General features: G+C 34.5%; 1 protein-coding gene across 4 annotated transcripts in view; it reads left to right on the top strand.

Moving 5' to 3' along the window:
* Positions 1-26,401, top strand: part of LOC123527588 (uncharacterized) — a 61,804-nt gene that overhangs the window by 17,252 nt on the left and 18,151 nt on the right. Inside the window, exons 1-4 of one of the 4 annotated variants that reach the window (XM_045307158.2) lie at positions 1,974-2,127; positions 22,123-22,654; positions 23,752-23,992; positions 24,568-24,730. In XM_045307158.2, the coding sequence (XP_045163093.2) occupies positions 22,235-22,654; positions 23,752-23,992; positions 24,568-24,730 (824 nt within the window). In that variant the 5' untranslated portion in view covers positions 1,974-2,127; positions 22,123-22,234. Of the gene's footprint in view, positions 1-1,973; positions 2,128-11,852; positions 11,965-16,355; positions 16,424-22,122; positions 22,655-23,751; positions 23,993-24,567; positions 24,731-26,401 lie in introns of those variants that run through there. The other 3 variants (XM_045307159.2, XM_045307160.2, XM_045307157.2) reach the window with 3 other exon arrangements.

Genomic DNA, 26,401 nt, shown 5'->3' on the forward strand with positions numbered 1-26,401 from the left:
GAATATCAGCCACATTTGCATTCTGATTCAAGAAGTAATGTGTGATTGTTAGCTACATTTGCATTCTGACTCAAGAAGTAATGTGTGATTGTCAGCTACATTTGCACTGATTCAAGAAGTAATGTGTGATTGTCAGCCACATTTGCTTTCTGATTCAAGAAGTAATGTGTGATTGTCAGGGTAATTTGCAATCTGATTTGCCAGCTACATTTGCGCTCTGATTCATGAGGTAATGTGTAATTGTCAGCTACATTTGCGTTCTGACTCATGAAGTAATGTGTGATTATCAGCCACATTTGCTTTCTGATTCAAGAAGTAATGTGTGATTATCAGGGTCATTTGCAATCTGATTTGCCAGCTACATTTGCACTCTGATTCAAGAGGTAATGTGTGATTGTCAGCTACATTTGCGTTCTGACTCAAGAAGTAATGTGTGATTTTCAGCCACATTTGCATTCTGATTCAAGAAGTAATGTATGATTATCAGCCACATTTGCATTCTGATTCAAGAAGTAATGTGTGATTGTCAGCTACATTTGCACTCTGATTCAAGAAGTAATGTGTGATTGTCAGCCTTGTGTGACCGGCTTTTTGAGTCATCAATGTCCACATGAATTATTAGATGGGCTTGATTTTGCTCGAGACACCTATTTCACCTGACTTGCTCTTGTTTCAGTTGTGCACATTTCACTGTACTGACCATGTGGTCGGGAGAGACACCTATTTCACCTGACTTGCTCTTGTTTCAGTTGTGCACATTTCACTGTACTGACCATGTGGTCGGGAGAGACACCTATTTCACCTGACTTGCTCTTGTTTCAGTTGTGCACATTTCACTGTACTGACCATGTGGTTTGGGAGATACACCTATTTCACCTGACTTGCTCTTGTTTCAGTTGTGCACATTTCACTGTACTGACTATGTGGTCGGGAGAGCCCGGTGTGTTATGAATCGAGCCGACCAATTGTTGTATAATAGGAATCTAAGTTGACAACTTCATATATTATTGTCAGGCAACAGTGATTCTGTCAGTTGACAAAACTTGTATAATTGTCAGATACAGCTTGTACAAAATCAGTGTCATACATATTTGATTGCTGTATATATATGCCCAGGACATTATAAAACAAATACAAGGAGTATCATTAGCAGAAATCAATTTTATGGCTCATTGACTGTAAATAGTTCTGCATTATGGCACAATCTCAAGCCAGCAACTAATGATGTCTAACCTAATCAACATGGCTCTCTTTGTCTAATGTTTCTGCCAATGAATATAAACAATGGGGTATATTTGATGACAAGTTAATGGGGGCTCATTAAGAGGATAAGGTCCAATAATCCTGGAAACTTTTTTATATTTGAAATCAAACCTGGACATGTACAATAAAATATAAGGAAAATATATTAGTATTGATATTTAAAAAAAAAACAATAGAATACAACAGAATAAAAAGAATAGAACTTAACAGAATAGAACAGAATGGAATGGAATGTAATGGAAAATAGAATGGAATGGAACTGGAAAAGCAAGACAGAGTTTTGTATTATTAGTACCATAAATACCATGGTACTAAAAACAGAACAGAATGAATAAAATAGAATGGAATAGAGTAGAACAGAATAAAAAAAAAGTTTTGTATTATCAGCCATAAGTACCATGGTACTGAAGCTGTTTGCAGGTTATGCAAATAAGCCTGTTGTCTCCTGCACATGTATCTCTATTAATTGTTGATTTTATGGCCCAGTTACCCAGCATGTAACTAAGCAGCTTGCTGTGCAATATTCATCTATCTCCCTTGTATGTATACAGTTCACATAAACTTGTTATGCGTTAACAAATGTTCCGCTGATAAGGGGCATGGCATGTGTACAAAAGTACTAAGCAATCTAATCCTGTCCTTTTAGTTAAGGCTTTATGCCGCTTATCACAGTATTTATTTAGAGCCGTTAAGCGTGACATTTTGGTCAATAATCAGCCAGGCAATTTTACACTAAGCTGACTTATCTACGGTTCTCATTTCACGCTTGATATCAATGTAGTATGTAGGCAGGCGGAAAACTAAAGGTTTTAATAAGTGTTTTTATTTAGTTTATGGTGAGACTGTTAACTTTACAGTACTGAGGTAAGCATAATATTTTAATTTTAAGGAGTAGAATGCTTGTTGATTTTATTATGTTCAATATTCTTTTTATTCATTTTTTTTATATTTGGAGTGTATATTTTTCCAGATGAAGGAATGTTAACTGAAGTATAACATACAAATTATGGTGCTATATTTTTTCACATAAAGCATTAATGGCAATAAAAATGAAATATTATACAAGGAAAAAATATTTAAAAAAAAAAATAAAATTCTACTTTCTGTTTACATAGGGTTTGTATTACAATTGTTTGTATCTATAGATTTGGTTGATTTTACTGATTGTATATCTGTAATTTATTTTACATAAATCAATAATATTTTCAACCATCTTAATTTATGACACAACTTTTGCATCATGATTAATACAAAATCAAAACTATTTTCTCCTCACTGAAGTGCCAAGAGTTTCCAGTAACTGATTAGTTGAGGCACCATCAGACTGTTATTTATTTTTGATAACCTCCCTTTGATATGTTGAAATTTGACAGTATTTCTGAATAAAACACAAAGTGACTTTGAGATGTTGAATTTTGGCATTATTTCCAAAGGCATTATTTCTTAATACAATACTTTTAGATGTTGAATTTTGACATTATTTCTGAGTATAACCCTTTTAGATGTTGAATTTGACATTATTGAGGCATATATGACATTATTTCTGCATAGTTGCATTTTGACATTACTTTTGAGTATATGAAAATGATTTTTGATTCCAAAATATCATACTTGAACCTATAAGTAGTGAGTTTTTTTATATTGAAATCTGGCCCCAATTTCAAGAGATACGTAAAATGTTAATTGACTTAAGTACGCTAATTTACTTAACTTTTAACATTCCATAAGCAAATTAACATGCTTAAGTCACTTCACAAACTTAAAGTATTTTCGTGAAATGGGGGCCTGATTTGTTATATTTCCATCTACTATTTACATTGTATAATAGATTTAGTTATGATAAGTTTGCTCAGAGGTGATGAAATGTGTCAGTCATGGTGCTAAGTGTGACCAGCTGGAGACCTGTTGTCACGGTAACTGAATAGCCATTGTCATTTGGTTGCCATGGTGACAGATGCTGCTGCTAATGAACAGTACAGCCACCTGTGACCAGGCGAAAAAACTGTCAATCGTGTAGGATTTCTGTATTTTATTGTCACAACTACTATTCCCTGTTATACAACTTTTTTTTGTTATTTATTTGATCATTCAAGTTGTGTTTCCTGTAAATCCATGAACAATTTTATTTTTAGCTTGTAGGGTGCCTTTTTTTCTCTTTTGTATTTCAGGTTAAGGGTGCATAAAATTTTGACCAGCAGCTTCTTTAAACTACTGAAAATTGAAAAAAGATATTAAAATAAATCTTTATTTCTATTGTTTATAAGTCTGGTTGATCTAACAGCAGTATTTCAGTCATATAATTGAGCCACGCCATCGGAAAACCAACATAGCATGGATCCAGACCAGCCTGCGCATCCACACAGTCTAGTCAGGATCCATGCTGTTCGCTAACAGTTTCTCTTATTGCAATAGGTTTTGAAAGCGAACATTATAACTGCGATCATTTAACTATACCAGCATTTCTAAAAGATGTATTGCAATTAGTTAACTGTACCTGCATTTCTAAAAGATAAACTGCAGCGATTATTTATTCATACCAGCATTTCTAAAAGATATACTGTGATCAGTTAACCATACTAGCATTTCTAAAAGATGTACTGTGATCAGTTAATTGTACCAGTATTAACTGTATCAGTATTTCTGATCAGTTAAACATACCAGCATTTCTAAAAGGTATACTATGATCAGTTAACCATACTAGCATTTCTAAAAGATATACTGTGATCAGTTAATTGTACCAGTATTTCTAAAAGATATACTGCGATCAGTTAACTGTATCAGTATTTCTGATCATTTAACCATACCAGCATTTCCAAAAGATCAGTTTACTGTAGCAGTTTTTCTAATAGGTATATTGTGATCAGTTAACCATACTGGCATTTCTAAAAGATAATCTGTGATCAATTAACCGTACCAGTATTTCTAAAAGATATACTGCGATCAGTTAACCATACCAGTAATGTTAAAAGATCAATTTACTTTACCAGTATTTCTAAAAGGTATACTGTGATCAGTTAACCATACTAGTATTTCTAAAAGATATACTGTGATCAGTTAACTGTAACCAGTATTTCTAAAAGATACACTGTGATTGGTTAACTGTACCAGTATTTCTGAAAGGTATACTGCAATCAGTTAACTGTACCAGCATTTCTAAAAGATCTTCTTCATGTCGTTCTCGATTTGTAAAAGATGTATTGCAATCAGTTAACTGTACGAGCATTTCTAAAAGATAAACTGCGATCAGTTAAGCATTTCTAAAAGATATATTGCAATCAGTTAACTGTACCAGCATTTCTAAAAAATAAACTTTGATAAGTTAATCGTACCAGCAGGGCCTGCTCTGGGTCAGATTTTCTTTGAGCCAATTGGATGTCGCGGTTGTGGGGCGGGGCGCGGGGCTGTTTGCGGGATGAAAACTTTTTTGACTGAAGTGCAACATACATACATGTAGTTATAGCTAACACATTTACTTTGTTAAAAAAAACATCATAACTTTAAATTTGGTCTTTTAAACAAGAGACTTCCAACTTGAGCAATTGTAACTACATGTACAAAACTCTTAATAAACTATTAACAATACCTTTGCTTGTAGCACAAGAGCCTGAAATTCTATCTATAATGCTCCAAAATGGCTAAATATAAAAATGACCCCTCCTATATTTTTATATATATAGGAGGGGTCATTTTTATATTTAGCCATTTTGGAGCATTATAGATAGAATTTCAGGCTCCTGTGCTTGTAGCATGGTAACAGCATCTTTCTTCATGACTGGGCACCCAGAAGTGAATGTATTTGATTTACTGTGCTTCTTACAAAGGTTGCAGTACATGCATTTAGTTTCAGAATCAAACGTTAACCAAGCATTGCCAGATTTCCAACTATCCAAAAAAGATCTTTCTGTTTTTGATTTTTTAGCAGGGGGATAAATGCCAGAGTCAATTTTACGTTTTGATGCCATGTTTTTCAATTTCAAGCAGAAATGAAATAAGTAAGGAACATCAGTATATATAACTTCAATAATTTACTCGACAATGCTCACCAATAAATTACCGATTATCATTATGACAAATAAAGTCAATTACCGAAATTATTTAGAGACAACCACCAACGGTTCCTTTGATTTTGTTTACCGACCCTGTACAAATCAAACTACTTGATAATCACTTGAAAGGCGCCGCCTGTGATCTTCATTACATTCGACCGCTGTTTGTTTAACGATTATCCGCAATCATAGTCAATTGACGAAGGTGTCATCCTTTTAATTGCCACACAGCTGACAAACTGCGACCATGACCCGCTTCTAAAAATACACAATCAAGTAGACTGTGCCCAACAATTATCTCTCGCTGGAGCGCCTTCGGCAATGTATTGGAAAATCAGTCACGCGATATTTCAAAGCGAGGTCGAAAACTACCAATTTGGTCTATTTTTAGTATGTAGGTTTTCCCCAAAAGTCAAAAGTCATACTTTTTGACGATTTTCGCCAATCGGAATTTTCTTGAGCCAATTTTCGTTTTCTTGAGCCAATGGCTCAATTGGCGAATGCCAGCGCGAGCCCTGTACCAGCATTTCTAAAAGATATATTGCAATTAGTTAACTTTCCCAGCATTTCTAAAAGATAAACAGCAATATTATAAATTAAATGTAACAGTATTTCCAAATGGTATACTGTGATCAGTTAACTGTACCAGCATTTCTAAAATACATACCGCAATCAGTTAACTGTGACAGCAGTAATTTTCTAAAATATATACTGAAATCAGATAACCTTACCAGCATTTCTAAAAGATATTCTGTGATCAGTTAACTGTACCAGTATTTCTAAAATATATACTGGGATAAGTTAACCATACCAGTGTTTCTAAAAGTAATGCTGCGATCAGTTAATCAGCATTTCTGACAGATGAGTCAACAGTACCAGCATTTCAAAAAGATATACTGTGATCAGTTAACCGTACAAGTGTTTCTAAAAGATATACTGTGATCGGTTAACCTTACAAGTGTTTCTTGCATACCAGACGGGGATTTCCGGTATCTTTACCGGTGCTGGAAAAATCCATCTTACACCCCAGAGTGTAAGAGGACTCTCATGCTGTAAATGACGCATTACGAAAGAAGATTTATGTAGTAATATAATCATATTTTATTCAAAAAATGGAATAAAAATTCAATACCTTGACAGTTCCTATTGGTTCCTGGTAGTATATTTCTCGATTCAAACCATGTTATTTTATCAAAAATTCATAACGTTACGATGCAACTGATAAAACAAAACTGGAACTAAACATTGTTATTTGTTTTGAAACGTCATGACGTCTTTCCTGTTTACGGACATTGGTTTCCCGCGCTTTGTTTAAATACACTGCCATAAGAAATAGTTCTAAAAAGCAAGCCGTTCGATTGATTTTACTTTTATTATTATTTCTTGAAATAGGTATGCAAGAAAAAGATTCTATCACTGGTTGTAGGTGCAGATGGAAATATCCGGCTCTCGGGTAACTGTTTAGGCGGTAACTCAGCAGGGAGCCTCGTTACCTAAACAGTTACCCTCGAGGCTGGATATTCCCATCTGCACCTACAACCAGTGAAAGAATCTTATATTCTAAAAGATATACTGTGATCAGTTAACCATTCCAGCATTTCAAGAAGACATTCTGCGATCAGTTAACCATGTATTTTTGGATTCCTGACTAATACTGACATGTTCCCCACATGTAACTAGCTACTTCCCCACATGTATCAGTGGTGTAGAACAAGCCACCAGAGCGTGTATTAACCTTGTATTGTACCAGATATTGGTAAAGATGCATTATGTCCCTTAAAAATGCAAAGAGAATGTTATAAACATTTACCAAAAACAGTTCATTTGTATAAAAAGGTGTACTTGAAACCAGTAAACTGTACTAAATGTTTTTCCAAAAATTGCTCGATCTTGAAATTGTTTTGTTCACGTTTGCACAGGATTTCTTCCTTGTAATTAGAAAATATGGGTATTTATGCACAGCGACTTTATTGTTTGCATGACTTGAACCCTATCTTTTGGGTACCTCTTTGTCAAAATCAGCTAACAAATTTTTTAACGTCTAATTCCCAGGTAATGTTACGAACAAAGACGGGGGTCAAAGGCGAAAGTCTTGAACAAGTTGTCATTGTATGGGTGAATTCTAAAGTAATGAAACAGGACGTTTGTCCTAACGATTTTCGCAATGCCTCGTTGATTATCTTTTCATTTGCCGTCAAGCTTTTATTTACCGTAACAATGCAAATACACTTAATGCCCACAGTGTGACATTGTTCCGCTGTTTAACTTGTTCAGATGAAGCACCGTGGAGTTTTTCAGAACCACTGAACTGCAACCACTAAATATTTTGTAAGCGATCATGAGCGATCCTGAGCTTGTAATTCGCCTCATCCGGGCGAGATTAAATCAACCTAATGTGTTTCATATGACCCTAGCAATTATGATTATAGTTTGATGTTTCCGATACGTTTTATTGCCGTTCATTGAAAACTGACTCATATTTGCATGTTATAAACATTTGAAAAAGTTAAGCTTCGATAGCATCAAGCTAGTAATTTTTTTACGGAAGTAATGTAATTATTTTATGCTAGTAAAAATTTTTATGATAGTAAAGAAATTTATTTATGAAAGTAAAGCTTTTATGTTATGAATATTTTTATGATAATCATAATTAATTAATTAATAGTTCATCACCGTTATATAACCGGCCCTACGTCTCCTCCAGTACAGCAGACACACACACTCTACCACAACAGATACACACAGCAAACACACTGTATCCTTTCCATCTCTAAATGTGACACAGTGCACTTGCAACCACACAGAGGTTAGTAATTATTACACCTTGTGGTGGTAAGCCAAGTCTGGTTTGTTGTAAGTTTATTTATAATCATCATCAGTAACCCATATGGGTTACTTAGTAACCAAGACTGTTCAATGTAAGTAGGAAGAAAGTGCAAGATACAGAGGATGCCCAAATTCCAGAAGCTTCCCTTGGGTTCTTTTAAGTGTGTAAAGCAACCATACACTGGTCTTTTATCCCTGTGTTGCTGGAGCGGGGGCTCAAACTCAAGGCCCCTAGTTTGGTAGTCTGACAGTGTTACCACTGGACCGCTGCATCTGCTTGTTCTGGTTTGTTCGTTGGTCCAATGTGAATATATCTGTTACTTATATACAGTGAAATCATTAATGTTCATTGGCTTCAGAGAAGCAAACTTAGTAAAAATCTTTCATTATTTTGAATACATCTTCAGTCTACAAATGAAAAGTTACTCATATATAAATTAATGGAGTAAGAAAAAAATTGGAAAAATATTATTGCTTTTTATTTTGTGATGCTGATGGCACTTTTTCATGTAATTTGTAACTTTACCTTTTTTTCTATGTGATTTGTCCAAATAACAGTTTTAGGAGAATATTATATGGTTACAACTGAAAAAATCACCCCACCCCGTCAACATTCCTTTATATATTTGTGATTGTGTCATAGTGTCATAGCATTGACATTTAACAGCCATCTTGTCATGTATTTTATTAAAAGTTTATGAAGAAAAGTTTAATTCAAAACTATTTCAAAGCACTTTATATATATTTTATTCATAAGAAATTTATAACGAGATCTTTAGACCGTATCCCCAGTAGCAATTAAATTTAATGGTGCATGTATAGACATTGTGTCAACTGAGTCTTTGTTGAATGGATAAACGTTAACCCAATTCTATCAGTGTTAGACTTGGTTTCACATTAAAGGAAATAAAAAAAAAAAAAACTGCGAAAATCATTATTAATTTCCTGAGGCTTTGATAAAATTTCTGCCAATATTTCCATTTTTTGACCAAACAATTGTGAAATTTAACATCACATTTGATTGGCTGAGCAAAATCTTAAAATTTGACCAATGGTAAGTTGCCTTGTTTAGACCCACCTCCAGACTTGCTTATATCTTGGAACAAGTGAAATTCCATTCCAGTCATTAGTTTCATTGAAAAGACAAGATTGAAAAAAAAAAGGTAGACAAAGAAAATTACATTTTTATAGCAGCTTAACCTTAATATATAGCACGCTGGCGGCAAGTATTTCTGCCTTTGCAACCAATGCAGACCAAGATCAGCCTGTACATCCATGCAGTCTGATCATGGTCTGCACTGTTCGCTATTCAGTCAGTAAATTTTCAGTGAACAGCCCTTCGGATAATAAATGGTTTCTCCCAAATTGAATGATGGACCAGTTCATTTTAGAAATTTAGCAGGGTAAAGGTTTTAAACTTCCATTCACACCTTTGAAAAACTCATCATTTTCATATAAGTGTTACATATCTCCATTTTAATGCCTTTGCAATAATGTCCCAGTGCTGAAATTTCACATTACTGTCCCATTGCTGAAATTTTACATTACCAGGTTGAACTTCTGTTGTCATTATTTCTTTACAAAAGGCATTAAGTTTTAAAGGGAGGCAACTTTTTGTGAATATTTCAAGTATCCAACTGTTGTAAGGGAACTGAATCTGTAATGGACAAGTAGATTGTTTGTAAAGATTTTGTTTGTTTGCCAAATATTTCTGTTTTTTGATAGGATACTCCTATACATTAACCTTTAGCCTGCTGGTGGCAAGTGATTTTGCCTTTGCGTCCAGTGCAGACCATGATCAGCCTGCACAAAGACCAGTGCAGACCATGTTCAGCCTGCACAGAGACCAGTGCAGACCAAGATCAGCCAGCATGGATGGTTGGCACTGTTTGCCATTCAGTCAGTATGATCAGCTTGCACATTCAGTCAGTAAATTTTTGGTGAACATCCCTGTAAATCAGGGATCATCCTACAAGGCGATTTGAGCGATATCGTCGCTGTAAAGTAGGCCACTTCGCCTAATTATCGCCTCCGGGCGAAATCAGAATCGCCGAGTTTTTCAGAGTGTTGTAATTTGTTTACTTAAAGTTGTAAAACTTGATGCATATTCTAGGTTAAATGACCAATAAATCCGTGGTCAGCCCCGCCTACATGCCTGTCAAACTTCAGCCAATTGTAGTGTTAATATCCCACTGTTGTTTACAATAATATTGTAAGCCGCCGCCATTTTGAACATTTTCAATTGGCGGGTAAAGAGCCATATATGGCCCAAAAACACACATAAAAAAGCCGATAAACGTAACGAGTACATGATCTTATGCAGCAGTTGTATATTATTTCTTGATTTTATTAAAAATCACTTCAAAAATTACTTCAAATACGGCCAAATTTCTGTAAATTAATTGCCCGTGCGCTGTGGATAAAAAGCGATTCCGCGGTCGTCTGAACTGCCGGACAAAGTACTGTATTATAAAAAGATCGCCAATATCTACAAGTTTGGTATTATTTTCGAAAAGATTAGTAAATAAATCAATTAAATGTATAAATCTGAACAAGTTGATGCAAGAATCGGGCATTATTAAAGCACGAGAAACGGAATATGAATGAAAATTTTCACGGCGTTTCGAACGCGCACCTGATCAATTTACAATTTTCGGACGTGTAAATTTCGGATAAAAATTTAAAGGCGACTTTTGCATAGCTCAGTTTGTACTTTATTTAGAAATTCATGAATGTAATAATAAAATATTCAATTTCCTTAAATAATTACTGTTTATAAATCTTCTCCCTAAATTCTTCGATTTCTCCCTAAATTCTGTGGAGAAGAAGTCACTTCTCCCTAAAATTTTGACCTAGGATGATCCCTGTAAATAATAAGTGGTACTGCCCAAATTGAATGACGGACCAGTCCATTTTAGAAATTGAGCAGCTTTCCAAAACAAAACCCTGCAGAATGTTTGTGTAAAGTAACAGTATTTTTAAAAAAAGAAAAAAAAAATAGGAAAGAAAAACCAAACAAGTACATTAAGGAACACTATGTGTCACTGCCTTTCAACAGGCAATGGCATAAAATTTTGGCTGGGCTTGTGAGAATACATTATGGGCATATTATAGAGTGACAGATACAGTATTATACTAGTATGAGCCACACCATGAGAAAACCAACATAGTGCGCTTGCAACCAGCATGGATCCAGACCAGCCTGCGCATCCTTGCAGTCTGGTCAGGATCCATGCTGTTCGGTTTAAAAGCCTATTGCAATTAGAGAAACCATTAGCAAATAGCATGGATCCTGACGCAGGCTGGTCTGGATCCATGCTTGTCGCAAACACACTATGTTCGTTTTCTCATGATGCGGCTGGTATCATGATAATTACACAGCCAGTCATGTTTAGATATTGATATAGAACAGGATATCTGCTGTAGCCAGACTTACAAGACTAAAGTGTTTCCCTTTACATTAATGAAATTTGGTACAAACATGCAAGACTTAAAAGACTGAAACTTGTATAAATTTCGATTTGGAGTAGACAACCTATGTAAAATAATATAAATGCATATATTTCACATTCTAACATAGACTGTTTTATACAATATGGTTCAGTGAAGCCCCTATCGCATAACAGATATATTATTCATGGTTTGGCCACAATGAAATTACGCGCTATCTCTGGCATGCTTCGCTGACTTGAATTGTAGTTTTTCTTAGGTATTTATTTCCGCTGTGTAATTTCGTGGATCCTTCAGTTTTTCATGAATTATGCTTGTCAGTTGTAGTCGAGTGAACAGAAAATAAAATATTTTGAAATGTTTATGGAATATAGCAAAGGTTTGATGACATCTTAAGAATTATATTTCTGTTAATTATATACTTTTTATACAGAATTAATTTTTTATATGAATCGTGCAGTTAACAAACTTAGAGAATCTGTTAGGAAATGTGTAAGTTTGTATCTTCAGTTTTAAAGCCACATGAGTCTAGAATAGGTGGAAATACTAAAGCTTCATTTTATCCTGATACTGTCAAATCATTTAATTTCGTGGACATGAAATTTCTTGGTTTTGTTCCAAATAGCAATTTCGTGGGGATATAAATTCATGGATTTCAACTTTCAGACATACAATGAATGGGAATTTTACTTGTTCGTTGGGATTAAATTTCGTGGATTGTCTCAACCACGAAGTCCATGAAAATTAGTCCCCCACGATATTAATGTTTTCACAGTATGTTAACCCTCATTATGCTGGACACGATTGATTCTGCCTTTACGACCAGTGTAGATCATGCTCAGCCTGCACATCCATGCAGTCTGATCATGATCTGCACTGTTCGCCATTCAGTCAGCATCTTTTTGGTATGCACCCCTTTTGATAGTTATTGGTACTGTCCAAATTAAAAGATGGACAAGTTCATTATAGAAATTCAGCAGGGTAAGGGTTACTGCATGAACAGATAAATTCATTTGACTGATTTTATAAGAATTCTTATAATATATAAAGATAAGATCGCTATCACTGGTAAATATTACCTTTTTCATTATTGTGGTATTGACAGATATTGTTTATTAATAAACCAAGTTATTGAGTTTTCACTTTACTTAGACACATACATGCCTGAATCAATGAAAATTTGACTAGTAGTTAACTCACTGATCACTAGTTTGACGCATACTTTGCTTGTATTTAAATTTCAAATGCTTAAGAAGCAGTCCTTCATAAATGCACAAAGTAATCTTCAATAAAGGAAGATTCAAAGTATTTTCCACAAATTTTGTAATGCACAGGACATGCAAGAAAGCTTAATTTGATGAAAAACATAGCTGTTAAAGACCCACCACAGAATTACTGTATTCTTTTGTGTTTCCATGATCATAATTATACATGATTTGCATAATACAAAATTTAATATCATCTTATAGTGGCATATAGGTAGATATCGATCTATCTATCTATCAGTTTAGTTCATCAGTGTAAGATAGTTAATTTTTATGCCCCCGGCATCTACTGAATCGGGAGGCATATGGTGATTGTCCTGTCCATCCGACCTCCGTCCATCAGTCCGTCCATACGAGGTTAACCAAATGGGACCGTTTCCTCTAGCATCAATACCCCTTACTAGAATGACTTGATACTAATGCAGATGTAACCTGTGACCATTCCTCATCTTCAGACATCACCTGACCTCAGTTTGACCTTGACCTTGTTTTGGACTTAGGTTGCTTTGTATTGGCCATCTCTTGGTTAACCAAATGGGACCGTTTCCTCTAGCATCAATACCCCTTACTAGAATGACTTGATACTAATGCAGATGTAACCTGTAACCATTCCATATCTTCAAACATCACCTGACTTCAGTTTGACCTCGACCTTGACCTCGTTTTGGACTTAGGTTGCTTTGTATCGACAAGGATGCCACCGGGGGCATCAAGCGTTTATTGAACGCAGCTTCTTGTTATGTTTAAAGTTATTTATCTATGTTTTTTAAACTATTTTTAAAAGAGATTGGCTAAATAAGTTTGCAGATGAAGTCATGAAAACACATTAATTCAGGAAATGCCTAAATTTTCCACCTGTCATTTTGTACTAAGTATAGTTGTGTTATACCTGTATTATCGGAATGATTTTTTAGCTCACCTGAGCAATGCTCAGGTGAGTTTTTCTGATCGCTCGATGTCCGGCGTCTGTCGTCCGTCGTCTGTCGTCTGTCGTCTGTCGTCTGTCGTCTGTCAACATTTAGCTTGTGTATGCGATAGAGGCTGTATTTTTCAATTAATCTTCATGAATATTGGTCAGAATGATAACCTTGATGAAATCTAGGCCGAGTTCGAAAATGGGTCATCTCGGGTCAAAAACTAGGTCACTAGGTCAAATCAAAGAAAAACCTTGTGTATGCGATAGAGGCTGTATTTTTTCAATTAATCTTCATGAATATTGGTCAGAATGATAACCTTGATGAATCTAGGCCGAGTTCGAAAATGGGTCATCTCGGGTCAAAAACTAGGTCACTAGGTCAAATCAAAGAAAAACCTTGTGTATGCGATAGAGGCTGTATTTTTCAATTGATCTTCATGAATATTGGTCAGAATGATTGCCTTGATGAAATCTAGGCCGAGTTCGAAAATGGGTCATCTCGGGTCAAAAACTAGGTCACTAGGTCAAATCAAAGAAAAACCTTGTGTATGCGATAGAGGCGGTATTTTCAATTAATCTTCATGAATATTGGTCAGAATGATAACCTTGATGAATCTAGGCCGAGTTCGAAAATGGGTCATCTCGGCTCAAAAACTAGGTCACTGGTCAAATCAAGTAAAACCTTTGTATAGCATGAGGCTGTATTTTTCAATTGATCTTCATGCATATTGGTCAGAATGATTGCTTGATGAAATCTAGGCCGAGTTCGAATATTTGGTCAATTCGTGTAAAAAACTAGGTCACTAGGTAAATCAAAGAAAACCTTGTGTATGCGATAGGCTGTATTTTCAATTGATCTTCATGAATATTGGTCAGAATGATTGCCTGATGAATATTTGGCCGAGTTCGAAAATGGGTCATCTCGGATCAAAAACGTAGGTCATAGGTCAAATCAAAGAAAAACCTTGTGTATGCAATGAGGCGGTATTTTTCAATTGATCTTCATGAATTTTGGTCAGTGATTACCTGATGAAATCTAGGCCGATTTCGAAAATGGGTCATCTGGTACAAAAACTAGGTCACTAGTCAAATTAAGGAAAAACCTTTGTATCGATAGAGGCTGTTTTTCAATGATTTATGAAATTTAGCCAGAATGATTACTTGAATAGATCTAGGCCGAGTTCGAATCATGGGTCATCTGGGGTCAACAAATAGGTCACTAGGTCAATATCGAAGAAAAACATTGTGTATGCAATAGAGATGTAGTTTCAATTGATCTCATGAATTTGGTCAGGATGGTTGCCTTAATTGAAATCTAGGTCGAATTTGAATAGGGTCATCTGAGGTCAAAACTAGATCACTTGTCATAATCAAAGAAAACTGTGTTGTATGTGAAGAGTACTGTATTTTTCAATTGATCATCATGAATTTTGGTCTAGATGCCTTGATAAAATCTAGGTCGAGTTTGCACATGGGGTCATCTAAGGTTCATAAACTAGGTCATATTAAGAAATGCTTGTTTTTATCGCGAGTAGACGTTTTTTGGTCCAATCTTATAAAATTGGTCAGAATATTTGATTTCATGAAATCACTAGGTCAAAATGTTTTGCACTGTTATTGTGTGTTTCTTAGGTGAGCGACCTAGGGCCATCTTGGCCCTCTTGTTTGAAGTTTATTTTTGGGGAGATCGAGGAGGTGGGGAAGTAGGTCTCTGGGTTGTGGCGGGTCTTTAAAAAATTTTGCTGTGCATTTGTGCAGTGAAACGAACAATTTGAATTAATTTATCAAGTTCAAAGTTTCTGAGTAAGTAACTGGAACATGTTCAAATGCATTGAGATTCATCATGCATATCATTATTAGTTAAAGGTTTTCAATTAAATTTTGGTTGAGATTTTAAATAAATCAGTTATGAAACTTGCTGAATGACATGTCACTGATTTCTTTGAATCTTTTTCGAGTGAATCAGTAGAATGAAGAGAATTCATTGTTTTAGATTATCAGTAGAAAGTATTTTATGATCCTGACTTTCTTTATTTGGTTACCTTTTAATATTGAACATAATTGTAAACTATTGTACATAGTTTGTTTTAAGAATTTTAGGAATTCTTAAAAGGTCACCTAACTTACAGTTTTCACAGATTTGCAAGAAAAAAAATTTTTTTAGCACAGCTTTAAAAAGAAACGAATATTTTACATGTTTATTACCTCCCTTTTTATCTGTCGAGATTGATTAAGTCAAAGCAAATTTTAAAGTAAGAAGCGTATACAAAATGTGTCTGTTATACTTGTGGCAGATGAACAGAACATAGTAACTGTTGAACCTAAACATTTGGTGAACTCAAAAGGAATAAAACTGATTTCTGAGTATTATTCTTAAAGGGAGGTAATATCAAAATTTAACAGAAATCGGTAAAAGTATAATTTGATAATAATAATATTTTATCATTTGAAACAAGCCGTATTGTGACTAAAATACATCTCATACAAAATTTATGAATGCGATAAACACCTTTAATGTTTCATGTTATTAAATTACTGTGCATAAAATTTTACCTCATAAAGGGGAAAAGTATGATGCAAATGCATAAATGTGGGATTGATTTGCATCATATCTTGTGATCATGCAGTCTAATTTGGGGATATAACATTGTATAAAGGTAAAATTTTAATTTGCATCAATGTCTCAGTTGGTCAGTTTAGTTTGGTTGTATTAGAAGTACTCTTACATAATAGGTAAAATTTTGTTGAATTTAGTGAGCTGTAGCCTATAAAATATTCATAAGTTTCACTAAATTTTTGAAATTGCATTGTTTTTTGGCAGATTTGTAAAAACATTTTTTTTTTTTTTTTTTTTTTTGTATATTCTTATATGTTACTTGGAATAATATATCCTTATGTAAAACAGACTTATAAAATTTAATGTATGATGGTATATGATGCTAACTTTTCATGTTTTCATGCTTTATTTAACAAAAACAGGCTCATAGATCAGATATACTGAACAAATTGTCTTTAAATTAGATCCATTAAGGAGAACAAAATCCTGGTTTCAAGTCTTTAGCTCTTAAGGTGACAAATTCGACCATAATCTGATAGACCACCTTTAACCAATGTGTGATATACAATGCAGTTCATGCCATATCTTATGCCATCGATGACATATCTCATAGCACAGATGCCATATCTCATGCAATAGATGCAATATCTCATATTGCATGAATGCCATGTCTTATGCCTTAGATATCATATCTCATGACATGGATGCCATATCTCATGCTATAAATGCCATATCTCATGGCTGAGACACTCCATATCTCATGGCATTGATTCCATATCTCATGCTATAAATGCCATATCTCATGGCTGAGACACTCCATATCTTATGGCATCAATTCTGTATCTCATGCTATTAATGCCATATCTCATGGCATTGATTTCATATCTCATGCTATAAATGCCATATCTCATGGCTAAGACACCTTCATTATCGCATGGCATGGATTCCATATCTCATGCTGTAAATGCCATATCTCATGGCTAAGACACTTCATTATCTCATGGCATGGATTCCATATCTCATACTGTAAATGCCATATCTCATGGCTAAGACACCCTATTATCTCATGGCATTGATTTCATATCTCATGCTATAAATGCCATATCTCATGGCTAAGACACTTCATTATCGCATGGCATGGATTCCATATCTCATGCTATAAATGCCATATCTCATGGCTAAGACACTTCATATCTCATGACATGAATGCCATATCTCATGCTATAAATGCCATATCTCATGGCATGGATTCCATATCTCATGCTATAAATGCCATATCTCATGGCTAAGACACCCCATATCTCATGACATGGATGCCATATCTCATGGCCTATAGACACTCCATATCTCATGATATTGATGCCATATCTCATGCTATAAATGCAATATCTCATGGCTAAGACACTCCATATCTCATGCTGTGGATGCCATAATCTCATGCTATGAATGCCATATCTCATGACATGATATATTTTTATATGTAATCTCATGCAGTCTAATGGATTAGTTGCATTAGAATCAAATTTTCCGATGACTTTCTTTAAAAACTTAAATCTTCACCAAGGCACAAAACTATTGTAATGGAATATCAGTTAAAACTATATATGGTAGACTGTCGCTTCAAGAAGTCATGACATAATTATTATATTTTGTAAATTTAAATTTAACTCGGTCACAGATGATGTACTTAAATGTATTTAAGTTCAGTTATTCAGTGCTTTTGTTTTGTAGTGCGAACTGGGAAAGTTTTTATTCTGGTTTGAACTTTCATGTAAATTGTGCATTTAAAGTGTGTATCATAAAAAAAAAAAATATTAGGATGTGATGATAAATAATTTTTAGAAGAAATTCTTTGTAGTGTATAAAAAAAAATCTTTGTTGTTTTTTATGCGTGCCTGTTAAAGCCATGTATATTTTTTATGCCCGCCAGTTAAAGTATTACGTTACATTTACATTAAAGTCTGCAAGCCATTCAAGTGTAAGACTGAAATATATTGTCACAGCTGATAGATTTTCTTCTATAGGTTACATTATTGATTCAACTTTTATGGTCGTTAGACATCAAGTTGGTCACAGATATATGATTTCAATAATTGCGCTATCAATACAGGAAGTGACAACGGTTTTTATATTAAAGGTAAAAAGATTTGTGCCGATTTATTACTTCGTAAATTTGCTCATAGATTTAAAGTGTTTGATAAAGTGAATATTGATGTGAATGTTAAATGTCCTCATCAGATTAGAAGGAAATGTATGGGTTAAGGTTAATTGATATTGTGCTATTGGGTCTAACTACCCCATGATACAGGCATCAATGAAATTATGTTATATTTCATTATGATAATAACAGGATTGATCAGCAAATGGTAATGAATATCAGATCGGGATTGAATAGGATATCCTAATAAATGTCAGATTTAGGAAAATTTTAAGTTTAGGACAATTAAGATGCCCTGGTAAATGTGAGATTTAGCATAATTTTGAGTTCTGGAAATTGAGATGACGTGCTAGTTAATTTGAGATTTAACATATTTTGAGTTCTTGATAAAGGTTTCATTTTGTATGCTAGTAAATGTCAGATGATACTGTGATAATTTTAAGTTCTGATTAAAAAGGTGTGTGAAAAATGTCAGAATTTGGAAAATTTGATAATGAGATAATTATGTAAAAAATGTCAGATAAGGGTTAGTTTTGAGTGCCAGATAAGCATTATAAATTTTAATTTCAGATGCATAATGACTTTGAAAATTTGATAACTTGGTATGCTGTTAAAAGTCAGATTTGATTAAATGTCAGATTAGAGGTCATTTTGAGTGCTGCACAGAGATTACATAGTTGAATGTCAGATGTAGATCTTGATATTCAGGTTTTGCTAGTAAATATAAAATCGGGGGATAGTTTTGAGTTTTTGATAAAGATTATATACATTTTTTATGTAGTTGAATATCAGATACAGGATAACATTCTTGGTAATTAGGTATGCTGGTAAATATCTGTGTAATTTTGAGGTCATTATAATAAGTTATGCTAGTGGATTTCAGAATAATGATATGGGCCGTGCCATGAGAAAACCAACATAGTGGGTGTGCGACCAGCATGGATCCAGACCAGCCTGCGCATCCGCGCAGTCTGGTCAGGCTCCATGCTGTTCGCTTTTAAAGCCTATTGGAATTGGAGAAACTGTTAGCGAACAGCATGGATCCTGAGCAGACTGTGCGGTATCCATGCTGGTCGCAAAGCAACTATGTTGGTTTTCTCATGGCGCGGCTCATATTTGAATTACAGATAATGACATAACTTAGTAAATGTTTGATTTATGACATGATTTTTGAGGACAAGATAGGTCAGACAACTGAAGAACAGAATAATTAGGGACATTACAGAAGGATAATGACATGATCATTTTAGCAAATGCCATCATAGATGATAGTAATGACAGAATGGATAACATGGTAAAGACATGATAGATAAGAGTAATAACATGACAGATTAAGGATAATATAATTGATGGTAATGACATGATAGACCAGGATTAGGTAAGAGTAATAACATGAGAGATCAGGTAGACAGTAATCAGATGTTATAATGACATGATAGAATAAAGTAGTGCCAGCATTATCATTTATGGCATAACTGACAAGGACTGTTAAATTAAAGACAGTGACATGATAGTCCTGTTTATGACATATAATATCTAAATGACAATTTCATGGATATAAACATGATTTGTTTCTTTTAGACTGGTTCTAAGATTCCAGATTTGTTTTAGAAATACATTTCACAAAACTACCTCGCTGACTTTTGTGTTGTATCTGCTCTTTCCTTGAAATGCCTTGTTTGACTCAGATTTTTAGAAATCTTAAGTTTTTGCATTTTGCATATTTCAACCTATTTGTGGTCTTGTAAGTTTTGTTAAGAGTTTTGGCCCCTTAAATGAAAAAGTATTATACATTATCAATATATATATATATATATATATATAAGTAATCTCTCCTTGCTAAAGTGGTTAAATACTTGGTAGAAAGCATTAAAAAAATCTTGTCATACTTTTCTGTATTATTATACCAGATTTATATAGCACCCATTATAGGCTGTATATCCAATAATTATCTAATTATAATTCCCTTAATTTTTACAACTGTTCCTGATTATTTTAAGTACAAATGGCATTCATTTTCAAAGGGAAACAACTTTTTCCAATTATTTTAAGTAATCTTTGAGAAAAAGTTGTCTCCCTTTGAAAATGAATGCCATTTGTAAAGAAAAAATGATAAACAATTGCTGAAAACTATGTTCCACCTTGTTACGTGAAATTTCACCACTCGCACGCTATTGCAAATGCATCAAAACAAACATGTGTAACTGTTCTTTGAAAATGGTGAGTTTTTAAAGGCGTTTAACTGTCCGGAAGTGGAGCCCCTTTAGGCAGCCCTTTTCCGGAATTCAATGTTTATATCAGTATACTGACACTTGTTTCGTAAAGTAATATACATGTTTTACATGCTGTTCAATTTTCATGTCAAACAACTCTTTCTTTCTATGATTTGGTGTTGTTTGATTTTTGTTTCTCAAGGCCTCCATCGAAACCTTAAACTTGGTCGAAAGGATAGATGTAAACCTGATCTACTAAGGCCACAAAAATCAATGTTTAAAGCTAATCTTAGGCAGGGATACTGATTAAAAATTTTTTTAGCCATGTCAAAAGTTGAGTTATATTGTGGATGGTTAATATTTACTTGTAAACCAATAAAAAAATTCTTAACAAAGCATCCACTGGCAAATTGAATAACATTATAAGCCACATCATTTGGTAAAAATACATGTACGGACTTGGTGGATTTTGACTGTATATTATTGCCCTGTGGTAAAATTCAATATTTACAAGGTTTGTCACGGTGTTTAAGCACGAATGCTCCGTGACCGAGAAGATTCATATTAAACACAAGACAGTTAATTATCTCGTTAAGTGCTCCAAGCTAAATTGCAATCTGAAGTGTCCATATTTACATGTTTAAATATAAATGTTAGGTAAAATTGTCATACTTAAATGCCTTTATAAGGTTTTATGTGATATCTTGATAATTTTTTTATAATTAAATTTGATTGGCTATTGTTGGATTTAAGAGATAAATGTGGTTGTATTGGTTAATGAAGCAATCAGCTGTGTAAAATTATTTCGTAACTGCAAAAAAAATTGATTAATTTATTTTGTCACATCAGCCGTATTGTATTTATTTCTTTACATTAAAATAATGTAATTTTCTTGTAAATACAAAAAAGTTTTAAGATTTTTAAAAATACAAACTTCCTTTCTTGGAAATTATAGAGAGAAGGTTACAAAGCATTTTTAGAAGGATTCTTAACTACTTATAGATCAGAGTGAAAGAGATTTTTTTCTCACAAGTTTTTGACCATTTGAAGCAGTTAAGGTAAATTAGTGAAATTATTTGAGCCATGTCACGAGAAAACCAACATAGTGGTTTGCGACCAGCATGGATCCAGACCATGCCAGCGGGCAATCCTGCTGCGTTCAGCCATGTCATAGGAAGCTGTTCGCCAAAAGCATGGTCACTGACGAGACACCGTTGCGCAGTGCAGATCCTTGCTGGTCGCAAAGCCGCTATGTTGGTTTTCCCATGGCACGACTCATTTTTTTTAAGCATTTAATGACAAATGTACCGGTATTTTAAATAAAAAAGCAAATGAACATCTGTATGATTTTTTTTTTCCTATTATAAAAACAGCTTTTTGATATATGCTAATTTTGTAAATATGGATGGTTTTCTTTTCTGTTTTCAGGAACAACATCTTGAGATGATTTACTTTGAGGAATAATGTGACCATCCATTTGCACAGACTCCTGTATGAAGTGTTGGAATCTCTAGAACCTAGCCCTCGACATAGATTCAAAATGACTGATGTTATTGTAAAACCCTCTGTGTCTGTCAAGGAGGAACAGGAAGACATTATCACTATAGAACTTCCCTCCGCAGTGAAGAGTATTCCAGTGGGAGATAACTGCGAGGACAAGGAAAGTGATGGTGAGGCAAAGACTTTAACGCCACTTTCAGCAGCTGAATCTTCGGTTGAAGCACCGGTAAATACCTCTAGTCCAGCTGTAACCACAATAGCAGTAGGAGAAGCTCCACAGATTCTGCAGCCAGTGACCTTGACATCTGATGATGGTGGGACAGTTACCATAGCAACACCGTTAGTTACAGGGACAGCTGTTTCAGGAACACAGTTTGTAGCCCCTATGACTGCAAATTATCAGTTGTTGCTACAACAACAGTACATCAACTTTCTACATCTTCAACAGTCTATGATACAGGTATGTGTTAAACATATTATATATAATTATTATGAACCCTTCTAGATTGTTCTGTACAAGTAGATAGCTCGCAATATTAAGAGGTCGTACGTTTGATCCATTGGTTACCTGTATGTCTTAAGCCAAGTTAACAATAGTTGAATTTCGATTTAAAAGGATATAAACATAGGACTCAATGATTGAATGACTAGTTCAGTGATGAAAAATTTCTACAGCAAAAAAAAACGTCAGATGGGTCTGGAACGCATATAATTATTTTCTCTACAAAGTGAGTTAGGATGTTGTAACTGTTGTGCCTTCATTGAAATTAAAATACAAAACAGTACACTGTCTTTCAACCATATCTACCAGCAAAAAAATGCTCTCTTTTATGGCAGTACTTGGCATACACTAATATTTTCTGTAGATTGTGAAATAGGTATTTTTCCATGTAATAAGAAATTTAGACTGTGTCTAGTGAAGCATGTATTTTATTAGGTGGCAACATGATGTTTGTTCATTTTACCAATGCTGAAACACACTCTGTTGGATATCATTAGAAGTTTAAGGTTTAAAATTAAAAACTGGCTAAGGAATTTTTTGTTGTTGTATAAATTGTCTGCAAATATTTAACTCAAATTGCCAGAATTACAAGTCTTTGTTATGTTTTAACCCTTAGCCTGCTGCAGGTGAATTTAACAGCCTTTGCAAACAGCTTGGAACCAGATCAGAGCCGATTAAATCGCAGTATTATTAGGTCACATGTGTTTGCTTACTCTGACAATATTTATACATTAGAAGTTTAAGGTAAAATTGAAAACTTAAGAATTTTTTAGTGAAATTCTGACATTTAACTCAAATGCAGAATTACTAGCATGCTAAGTTTAAGGCACTCTACATAATGTGACATAATTTAGACACAATGGCCGCATTGGTCAGGCTTGGACAGGCACCTGGGTAGAACCATCAAATGTCCTTTACATGGTGGCGCAAGGGGGATGTTTGGTTCTACACTGACCTGTTTAGAAAAATGATGTCTTATGTAATTCAAGATTGTCCTAGTCTCGGTATAGATTTACCTGTTGATTTGAAATGTTCTGTTTTTCTTGTCACTGTAGCAACAACAACAACAACAGCAGCAGCAGCCGCAAGTTGTCAGCGTCCTTGACCTTTCTAAAGAGACTGAAGGTCAGGTAAAAACTACAGTTGTTCCTGCGGAGATAAAAAAAGCTGAGGGGTCAACAGTGACAGTTTCCAATGGTGACAATATTCAAACTTTTTCTCCAGTAACGGTTCCCATAGTTATTGAAGAGGGAACAAGTGAAACAGATGCAAAGAAAAAAGCTGAAATAGAAAATGGTAAAAGGATTATTTTGAACTTGCTTTGCTATATTTGTTTCCAGTTAAGGTTGTAATATACATGTAAGCACCCATTTTGCTTTGGTGAATTATAGGGAAATACTGTTGTCTAAAGTCATTAAAAGATCACTTTAGTAGCCTAGTGGTAGAGTACCCACTAAGTGCAGGAGGCCGTGGGTTTGCTCTCTGACCACATCATACCGAAAATGTGAAAAATGGTACAAGTAGCTTCCCCGCTTGTTGCTCAGTATTAAGAAGATAGTTCTGGGTGTCTGTATAATGTGTTATCATGTCATGTGTCAGTGGTGTGATATTCCAATGAGGCAGCACTATAAATTGTACATTGTGCTCACTTCTGCAAGTAGGCACTGTTGTTTGCATAACTGAAAAAGATGCTAAACCTGTTCATCTCGTTTGTCTGTCTGTCTGTCACTCAGAAATAGAAGGTTCTGCCATATGAATATGCATGCCATTGTTTCAATGTTGAATAATTTAAGTTTATATTTAAGTTCTCAGTCAAAAAGTGTAGAAAAAAAAAAAGTTATATTCAGTTGGTATTTTAATTTTATTCACAGCAAGAAATGTAAACCAGTATGGTAGGGAGTTTACCAATGGTCGCCCGCTACCTGACCACCTTCGGGTCCAAATACTGCAACTGGCTCTACAGGGGATCAGACCGTGTGAAATCAGTAGACAGCTGCAAGTCTCCCATGGCTGTGTCAGCAAGATTCTGAACAGGTTGGTTGTTTGTTTGTCTTATTATGGAGCATGTTACACTTGCTTGATTGGTAGAGCAGGATATTTAACCCTTAGCATGCTAGATAAATTGTCATCTGCTAAAATTGTAAAGTTTCATTCATTGTCAAAATTGGAAGATAATTATTGTAGAGTAGCAAACAGCTTGGAAGCCTGAATCAACGCCGTTAATCGCGTATGATTGTTTCCAAGCTGTTTTGCAAAGGTTGTAAATTCGCTGTAGCAGGCTAAAGGTAATGATTGGTTGAAGCAGTAGGTTTCAGTGATTGGGAAAGCAGTAGGTTATTATTATTTGGAAAGCATTAGATTACTATGATTGGGGGAGGAGTCAATACCGTGATTGGAGAAGCAGTAAATTATCATGCATGGTTAAGCTGTAGATTAGATTATCATGATTTTAGAGAGCAGTGGGAGAACAGTTGGTTACCATGTTGAAAGAACAATAGATTACTATGTTTTGGAGAGAAGTAAATTATCATTATTTGGAGAGCAATATATTATCATGATGAGAAGAGCAATAAATAATCAGCATTGGGAGAGCAGTAGGTTACCATGATTGGGAAAGCGGGAGGTCACTTTAATTAGAAGAGTAGAGGATTATCATGATAGGGAGAGCAATGGATGACAGTGATTTGGAGAGCAGATGACTACCATGACGAGAAGAGCAGTAAATTGTCACGATTTGGGGAGCAGTATGTTACAGTAACTATGATTGGAAGAGCAGTAGATAATTATGATTGTGAAAGCACTTTGTTACCATGATTGGGAAAGCAGCAGGTCTGTGATTTAGAGAATAGTTGATTACTGTAAATAGGATTGTTGTAGGTTAAAGTGATTGGGAATGCATATAGTAGGATTCCATGATTGGGGAAAAAGTATATTATTATGATTGGAAAGCAGTAGATTACTCCTACTGGAATTGTTACTAAGTATGACTCAGGGCCTCCTCTGGGTCAGACTGGAAGGCAACTGTGACATATTAATGCAAGATACTGTTGAAAATGGCAAAACAAAGATAACATCCAGTTTTACTCACAATGTCAGACCACTTCTGCCAAGGAGGAACGCCTTAAAATAAAAACATAAATCTTGAGTTGAGTACCTTTGCTTTAAATCTGAGTGAGTCAGTGGCACAGAATTCAAGATACTAAGTTCTAAAACGAAGACTTTGAAATTTTTATTCTTTTACTGTGAAATCATTCCTTTTCATGGGGCACTAATTTTTTCATGGATGAGTGAATTAGTGAAAATTAATCCCAGTAGACTGGTGAAATTCCCACATTTTATTTTGATAGGTCAAAATCCATGAAATAGCTTTTTTGATTTCCATGAAATTGAAAAGGATTTTACACAAAGTGATTTATATTATGAAAGATACGGTTATTTACCTTACAAAGTGCTTAGACCGCAACGATCACATGATGATAATAAATGTAGTGGTAAATCTGAGTTGCATAAGCATAAATATGCTTTAATGTGTTAAGTTTCGAGTTTAGTTGAAAAACGACTTTAACAATTAAATATATTTGCATACTATGGTTGAATGAGTGTGTACTTAAGCATTAAATGATGGAAATATTCAGACTCATGGGAAAATGAAATTTGTTTTTAAGATTGAAAATAAAAAAGCAAAAAATTTACATAATATGCCTT

Source organism: Mercenaria mercenaria, chromosome 14, assembly GCF_021730395.1.
Source record: "Mercenaria mercenaria strain notata chromosome 14, MADL_Memer_1, whole genome shotgun sequence".
In the NCBI taxonomy this organism is placed as follows: Eukaryota; Metazoa; Mollusca; class Bivalvia; order Venerida; family Veneridae; genus Mercenaria; species Mercenaria mercenaria.